General features: G+C 42.3%; 1 protein-coding gene across 1 annotated transcript in view; it reads left to right on the top strand.

Moving 5' to 3' along the window:
* Positions 1-8,772: 8,772 nt before the first annotated feature.
* DACT1 (dishevelled-binding antagonist of beta-catenin 1) overlaps positions 8,773-9,096 on the top strand; it is an 11,340-nt gene continuing 11,016 nt past the window's right edge. The window contains 1 exon segment of the mRNA XM_010847768.1: positions 8,773-8,904. Coding sequence (XP_010846070.1) covers positions 8,773-8,904 — 132 coding nt within the window.

Genomic DNA, 9,096 nt, shown 5'->3' with positions numbered 1-9,096 from the left:
TAGCGATTTCTACCCCTTGCACCTATCCAATTCAACGTTTATTAAACCCCTCATGGGTGCTTAGGACTCTGTGTGGTGCTGCAGACTAAAAGGAAAGAGTAAACTTGAATTAATGACAAAGTAAAGGGAAATGATTTTTTTTTTTAGCAATCTTCGTAGGAATTCCATTACAAGGAAGCAATGAGAAAGCATGGACCCCACACTAGTGATAGCCCCTGGCATTCCTTATCCTTTCACACACACATACAAACACCCAGAGATGTGCTCAGGTAGGAATGCTCTTTGGGTAAGAATACCCAGGGCTTTTTACACAGTGCCACTTGTCCTAGCTGGGCTACCCCATGGTGTCATCTCATTGATGAAATGCTGATTAAGTTGCTTTGTGCTCCATCATGGACCAATGGGTCATTCTCTGCTTCTTGTCAACTTCAAACAGGCTGGGCAGTCTGAGTTTGTTTTAACTCTACTGACCCCAAATGCCTTTTGTCTTTATCAGACTTTATTCTTATCTTTTCAGAAATGGAATAGTTTCTCTTTTTCCTGTTTCCTCAATATTTGCCTAAAAGATGCAAACTTACAAAAGATGTTTCTGAAAGTGAAGCCGACTGAAAAAGTACCCAATTTTGTTTCTAAATAACTATAGAATTTTCCAAAGACAGTCTGTCACAGATGGGGGATTCCATCTCAGTCTACCCTGAAAAGCAATCAAATTAAACAAACATTTGGTGAGTATCTGCTTTGTATCTGACTTTGTTCTAGGGGAGTTAGAAAGGAAAAAGGATTTATCCCTGCCCTTGAGGAGTTTAAAGTCAAATTGAATTAAGAGGCAACATTAATTAAGCCAAGAATTTACTTCTGAGTTCTTGAATTTGCATTCTTGGCTTCAGTGTTCCTGAATGGCCAAAAGGGTCCATTAAGTTTAATCTGTGCAACATAGTAGATTTAGTTGTTCATGAAAAAGAGCTCTCTAACCCAAATAAAGGAAACTCAGTCTAGACACTGGGGATGCTTTAAGTAATTTTCAAGCTAATTTGGCTTAACTAGTTCTTTTCCTAATAGTACTTCCTTCCAGACTCTATGAGCATTAAGCACTCACGCAGTCCGGCCACTTTCCCTGGAGAGGTAAAGCTGTATCAGGCATGAATCCAGCTCTCAAGAAGCTCACTGCCAAGCTCAGCAGGTGAGACAGAGCACGAGGGAAAAAGTCACTGGTGCACAAGGACAAGAACCACGGGGCCAGTAACGGGTTGAGAGGTTCAGAGAATCACTCCTCTGCTTTTTCTTCAGAGTAACTTCATCTCCCCATGTCAAAGTGTAGTGTAAGGACTGTGGGGAATTCTTTGTGCTTTTGGATGCAAGGTGTATTATATAAGGTCTGTAAAAAGTTTTGGGGTACATTTAGAAAAAAGTGATAACAGTGATAATAATATCTAATATGTATTGAGTGCTTATTATATGCCTGGCATTAACCTAAAGATGGGAATATAGCTCTAATCTGTAACTCTATTTTATATCTGTTGACCCCTGAATTATCAAAATATTAATTTCTACAAGTGCGTTTTTCATAATCTTTTTATAATTGTTAACCTGGGTGACATTTTCATGAGAATTCATTAATTCTCTCTACTTTTGTGTCTTTAAATTTTTCATAATCAGAGGCCACGCTAAAAAAGGAAGGGGCCAAATAAACTTCATTACCTACATAATACCTCTGACAAATGATAAAGGCTAAGAAGTCAACAGTTTTCAGTATTTACTATGAGCCAATCCTTCACATACTATCTGTGAACTAACTGTGATTGCATTTTACAGTTGAGGCAATTGAGGCTCAGAGAGGTTAAAGGACTTCTTAAGGAGTTGAAGGAAAAGGCAATGGCTCCCCACTCCAGTACTCTTGCCTGGAAAATCCCATGGACCGAGGAGCCTGGTGGGCTGCAGTCCATTGGGTCGCTAAGAGTCGGACACGACTGAGCGACTTCACTTTCACTTTTCACTTTGCATGCATTGGAGAAGGAAATGGCAACCCACTCCAGTGTTCTTGCCTGGAGAATCCCAGGGATGGTGGAGCCTGGTGGGCTGCCGTCCATGGGGTCGCACAGAGTCGGACATGACTGAAGCGACTTAGCAGCAGCAGCAGCAAGGAGTTGAATGCTGGTCAAAACTTATGTATGCTCTTTCCAGCATACCATCTTGCTCTCCTGGTCCATATGGTTTCTAAGGACAGGATCCCTGTGTTTAGTCTTGGCAGCCCCAAGTGCCAGTGGGTAAAATCATACTGCTACACTTCAAAAGTCTCTCTCTGACCTAGTTCAAAACCAGATAAAATGTTCTAAAAATAATATGACATGTATGCTTTAGGAAACATTTCAAAGAAAGATAGAGAAAACTGGCAAAGCAATGGTTAATGATAATTTGTCTCTGAGCGGAATGTCCTTAAATGTCCCTTCACTGTGTGGGTGTGAATGTGGAAGCATAACATTTGGGACTTTGGGGTAACCAACATTTATTTCCAGACATTTCACAACCTCTCTTTAAGGTTATATATAAGGCCCATTTTACAGATGAGAGAAAGGAGGTTGAGAGGTCCAAGTTGGCAACACCAAGCGTCCGCTGAGCATTACCATGCCATGGAGTGTGGTGCAGCTGGAGTTCAAATCTGGCCGTCCTGTCCCTCGGTGAACATCCTCTCACCACAACAGTTAAGTGCTATGGTAGAATCAGATGCTTTCTTCTGTGCAAACACCATCTATTAAAGGCTACAGAGGGTCAACCAAATTCCTCTATGTGGCCTGGGAGCGGGGAAGCATTGGGTGTAACAAAATGGCAGCATTTCTTTGTCATGAGGCAAAACTTCCCCCACTCTGTTTGGATTTATTTGGTCTGCATGGACCAAACTGAACAGAAGTGAATTATCCCATCTGTTGTCAAAACCATCCTCCCTGACTTCAAAGAGTCCCAGCCCCCGGAGGGAGAGCCCCCCAGGGTGCAGAGAGAGATGGAAGCCCCTAGGCCTCCTGTCGCCGCTTGCTTCAGTCTCTGGGGGCTGGAGCTACTGCCTGTCATCCCAGCTGACTTCACTTTGAATCTGCAGCTCCTCACCACCCCCAGCCTTCCCCTCAGCTCAAACAGACGAGGCCCGATTTCTGTTTGAAGTAGATGTGCTACTCTTCACACGGTGGGCTCTCCACGGAGGTGCAGCGGGATTAGAGGAAACGGCTCCCCGTGGGGCGAGGCCACCTAAGCCTCCAGCGGCGGTGGCGACAGTCAGAGCTTTCAGCCGCTCAGGGGGCAATAATGGCATTCCGGGCTTTTCCACAGGGGTCCCCAGGCCACCGAGGGATCTTAATTAAAGTGGCTTTGTGGGCCTTGGAGGCAAACACAGGCCCAGAACTCAGAGGGGGTTCTTGTTGTGAGTTCTGGTCTCAGAGGGACCTAGTTCATAGGAGCAAAGGAAATGAAACAACTTGGGCCTACTGTCTAAATTCTAAAGCAAAAGTCTTGTTCACCTGAATAACCCAGAGCGGTCCCCGCAGAGCATCACCTGGTATTTCCTTTGCTGGTGTAGAAATGGTTGGGAAACCAAACTGGAAATTGCTCAAAGTAGAGCTTTCCTGGTGGCTCACTGGTAAAGAACCTGCCTGCCAATGCAGGAGATGCAGGTTTGATTCCCTGGGTTAGGAAGATCCTCTGGAGGAAGCCATGGCAACCCACTTCAGTATTTTTGCCTGGAGAATCCCGTGGACAGAGGAGCCTGGTGGGCTATAGTCCATGGGGTTGCAAAGAGTTGAACGCAACTGAAGCAACTTAGCAGGCACACACCATGCATTGGAATGATGCTTTCTCCTCCCTCAGATTATTCTGAGGAAAAGGTAATAAATAGATCTGTAAGGAAATTAGTTATCTTAAAGTTTAATTACATGCGTTAGTTATTACCTTTTCATGATGATAGATGAAAATTTTGAGTTATTTTGCTATAGGGCAAGTATCTCCCCATAGATATTTTAAATGTAGCTCTAAGCAAATATTTTTTAAAAAGATAATACAAAGTTAAATATAAAATTATCTTCTCTGTAAAAATATTTTTTATGAAGATCAATTTTGTGTGTGTGTGTTTGATTTAATTTGAGTATTACTCTCTGGACAGAATCATAGAATATATTTGTTTTGAAAATGTTATTTAAAAAGGAAAAATGAAGTCTGGGTGCCATTTTTAAATAGAATATCAATAATTATATTTTCTCATTAAGATGATACAATTAGATAGGATTAAAAGAAATATTAGTATCCAAGGATAATTTATATTGATGCCTTCCCCTCTGTTCTTAAAGTATGAAATTATTTACACATCCCTCTAATTGGCAGTTGTTTCACAATTTGGAGATATATATACATATATGTGTGTATATATATACACATATATATCACAAATGTGTGCAATTGTTTAATTAGTGCCAATTTTCCTCCTAGACCTTAAGCTCCAAGAAGGTAGGGACTATATCTGATTTGTTTACCATTGTATGCCCAGTGCCAGACATGTCTTAGCTGCTCAAATATCTGTTGAAATACATAAGTAATCACTCAAAGAGATGTAATGTAATAATGATGGTACTTATTTGTTTTTATAAGAGTGCCTGCTTTGAATTTTTTCTCTTAATCAAGAGACTCAGGTAATAAATTTGGACTTTATGATTTTAAGAAAGCACTAATGTTTATCTACAAAAAATTATGACTGAAAATAGTCTACGGATTGTCACATCAGGTATGCAATGGTTTACCAGTTCATACAATTGAGACTTTCAAAAAATTGGTGACTGGTCCCAACAAATCAGAGTAAGGGTAAAATTTACTCAATATAATTGTTTAAAGAGTCTACTTGTAGCTGAAACACGTTTAAATTTTGCCTGGAGATGAAGTAGTCTTATTTCATGGTGTTAGTACCAGAGCAGGTAGTTCTAGGGAATTTGCACAATTGCTGTGCTACGCATTTCATCTATAAAGATGACTAGCTGACATGGCAGAGCTAAGGGACTGAAGTTCAAAGTTGGTGTAGACATCTGTGATTGACTGTAGGGAATGCCAGGCACTGCCAGACAGATGTGTTGGGAATTCACCCCCAACCTTCATGTAATCACCTTGTGCTCACTCCTTCAAGAGAAATCTGGTGAAGGGGAACTTTAACAATGCTGAAAAAGAGCTAAACGATAACCTTTTCTTCCAGGAATAAGGATGCCTCTGGTTGTGCACGAGTCAGCGAGAGTAGGAGCTGTCTCATAGCCTTGCAGACAAGACCTGCATTGTCCAAGGTTGCTGTTTCCGCTGCCATTCCCTGGTTCCCCTCTGCCCTCAAAAGATTTGTAAAGTGGTCAGGGCCATGATGTTGCCCAGTTTTGCTACCAACTTTCTTTTCTCTTGATCTTTTGTTTCAATGTCTGCTTTCTTTCGTCTATGTGCTCACTGAAGCCTAATTGTGGGGGTCAAGCTATAATTAGTTTATATATGAAGTTTAATTCACTGTGGCTCTTCTGGCATTAGACTCAAATGGGCTTTGATGTCTGGCTGGAGCTTTGATCCCTGTCCCTCGAATGGTGGTCATCACCCCAACTCAAAAGACTGCCTTTTATTTTTTTCCCTCCTATTAGGAGACAGCTTTTCCCAATTACATCATTTGTGTTTGTTTGGCCATAAAAGCTGGAAGGCATCATTTTGTTGCATTGCTCTATAGCTAAACGTGCAATTGATGCTCCTTACTTTGCTGGGCTGCAAAAAAATGTTCACTGCTGGATAAGGCATTTGTACAATGATGCTCAGACTTTGTGGGGGGTGCTGTTGGGAGTCGTTCTGCCCAAGGGCAAAGCGTCAGACTGTGTCATCTGAGGGACCTTTCCTGGCTTTGCCCAGGAAATGTCTTTAAGTGTAAGCCACATGACTGTGATATATTCAGTCAAGATTCTTTTTCATGCTGGCAACTTTATCTTACTCTCTAGATCCTCCGGGTGGCAGATCCACCCCGTCTTTAATGTCACACATTCTGAGTGTCGATTAGCAGCCTTTCTGAGAAGACAGAAGCCTCCAGGGACAGCAAAAGAACTAAAGAGAGCTGAGCAATACTAGAAAAGAGATAACAAAGTAGCACTGGTGGAGGAAGAAGCACCAGTACTTGCTTTAAAAAGAAAAGGAAAGAAAAATCAAAACAGTAGGGCAAAGTGAGATCCTGTAGCTGACAGGAAGGAGCAGCAAACAGTGGGTGATTACCTTCAACTGCTTCCCAAATACCTGCAAGCAAAACAAAGACTCAAAGAGGAAAGAAAGCCTAAGAAAGAAAGACTAAATTGGAGAGGAGAAATAGGCTGTTGGGTTAAAAAGAGAATAGGGGCAACCCAACCAGGCACACTTAATCTGACAACATTAGTTTTCCTGGAAAAACAATTACAGCGTTGAGCTCCTTGGTTCTAACTTCACTTGACAGCCTGAGTTTGTTTTAATTGGTGCATGAATGAACAGCATTATTTATTAATGTGTAATGGATACTTTGGAAAGCATAACCTCTTTTCCTATTTGTGACCATTTTATTGGTGGAGCCGTTTGAATAGATTAGTTTTAATATTTAAACTTGCTGGGAACACTTTTTCATGGACATGTACAAGCTGTTATGGCAAATGGTTTGCTTTGGGCTAATGAGCCAGCTCAAAGCTGCATTTGGTGAGGAGGGGGCTGGGGAGGTATAGAGGTTTGGAGACACAGTGACTTGTCTGTCTACTTTAACAAGATTTATTAGTAGTGTGTAAAAACATGTTTCGGCTTTTTTCCCCCCTCTCGACTATATAAATATAGTTGTCAATGTGTGACATAACACAGGCCCCAATAATAGACTCCACCCAGCCAGAAGGAATCTAATTCAGAACTAGAAAGCAAGAAACTTGCCTATAAATGAATGGCACAAGACAATGACAGAGGACAAAGGGGTGTGGCATTTGGCAAAGAGGACCAGTCATTATTCTTTAGTGCTTTACTAAAATAGGAAGGAAAATTTGGTTCCTTTATTATCAAGTACTGTGTTTGGCACACAGTAGGCATAAAGCTTAGATGAGCTGAAGAGAATTAATTTTGTATGCTGATGAGCACCCAAGCATAATTCCATTTTTACATTTTTAGATTTAATATACAATCTAGTTAATGGTGAATCATGGTTGTAGTTATAGTTCCAATTATGACTGTGAGGGCAGCAATGGGGAGGTCAATGGAGAGTGGCTAGAGAATTCTTATTTTTGCTTTTTGGTAAATGTGAAATTGTTTTTTGCAGAAATTAAGTTAGTTAGACACTGGGTTAATGAAAAAATAATTTACAACCAACCTGAAGTTTCTTGAATGACTGCAAAGGCATTGTCCTGACTATAGTAATACTTATTGTTAGGTCACTCAATGGTGTCTGACTCTTTGCGACCCCATGGACTGCAGCAGGGCAGGCTTCCCTGTCCTTCACCATCTCCCAGAGTTTGCTCAAACTTATGTCCATTGAGTCGGTGATGCCATCCAACCATCACGTCCTCTGTCGTCCCCTTCTCCTCCTGCCTTCTGTCTTTCCCAGCATCAAGGTCTCTTCTAATGAGTCTTTTCCAATAGTAACATTAAGAGAAAAATAATCACTGCCTTCGAGGAATCCTAATAATGTAATTGGAGAGAACAGATACACATAAATACCTATGTACATAGTTATGTGTGTGCATAACCAGATAAATAACCATGCAAAGAGCATTTGGTAAGAATCAAATATTCATGCAGTTGACTGGAATTCAGAGGAGAGAAGTGAACTGATCTTGGAGGGAAGAAGGTTGGCCCACACAGAGGGGAGAAAGGAAGAATTCTTAACAGGGGTAAGAAGCTTAAGAAAGGTCTAAGAGTCTTAAATAATGATATAGAATGCATACAACATTGTGCCTGAACTTCAGCAAGCTGCAACTGGCTGAATTCAGTTTCTGAGTACATCTCTTGGACGTACTGCTTTTAAAACAGATATGGTACTTTTCCATGGACAAGCCGACGAGAGGCATTTCCATCTCACTGAAATGCCCTGAGACCGGTGTCCCAAGCATAGATGACAATATTACAAATGCAACCGCAGGGGGAAAGTTTGTTAAGTCCTTCTGGAGGAAGAAAAGAAAGATACAACTTAACTCACATAACCTTTACTCTCTCTGTGCCTGTGCCACTGTAAACACACTATATATATATATTATATACTGTATATTATTATAATTCTTACAACAGGCACCTTGTTAGTAGTTCCATTTTACCCTTGGGGAAACGGAGGCACAGAGAGGTGAAGTTACTTGCCTGCGCAGCTAGTCTTGGCAGGAAAGGGGATTCAAATTCAGGCAATCCGGTTTCAGAGCTCTTGTGCTTGCAGACTAAATAACAACAATAAAAAACTCTTAACAAAAAAACCCAAAGCGCGCAAGCGCACGCGCACCCCCTAAGCCCGGAGCTTGTAGAAGAATTGATGCAACCGCTGGCTGTACAGCGACATCCTCCTGCTTAATTTTAAATGCCTTCCATGAAAAGATTAAAACAACAGCAGCAAAACCAAGAGTTCAACAGTTTTCGGACAACGCTGCACTGTGCCTTGTAGGGCTTGCCTTTACAACTTGGAATCACAAAAGCCAACTCCAAGAAAAAGTCTTTGAATACACTCGCAGTACCTTACTTGGTAAGGTGGAAGAAACCTAAACCAGCCTGAGTGGATACGAACAGTGGACGTGTGGGGAAAGGGTTAACATGGTGGGCTGCAACTCGGTCGAGTTTCAGAAAGTTCTCTGGGGAGCCCAACTGCTGCGTCCCTTGGCGGACCCTGCCAGCGAAGCCGGCTGTAACAGGATGCTGGGGCTCGGGGTGCTCGCCCCTGGCTTTGTGCGATTGTAAAGAACCAATAAGAAGCGAGGCAAAAACTGGGTGCCGTAAACCCGAAAAGGGGGCGAGGAGGCCCGCGGGGAAGAGCGGGGGAGGAGAGAGGGAGGAGCGGGGAGGGCCAGGCGAGCAGGAGGCCGGCGCCGAGCGCGAGCGGCGCCCCTGACACTAGAGGGGGAAGCCGAGGGGGAGCGG

Source organism: Bison bison, unplaced genomic scaffold, assembly GCF_000754665.1.
Source record: "Bison bison bison isolate TAMUID 2011002044 unplaced genomic scaffold, Bison_UMD1.0 scf7180017864254, whole genome shotgun sequence".
Lineage (NCBI taxonomy): Eukaryota > Metazoa > Chordata > Mammalia > Artiodactyla > Bovidae > Bison > Bison bison.
This window is presented reverse-complemented; position numbering and strand designations above follow the sequence as displayed.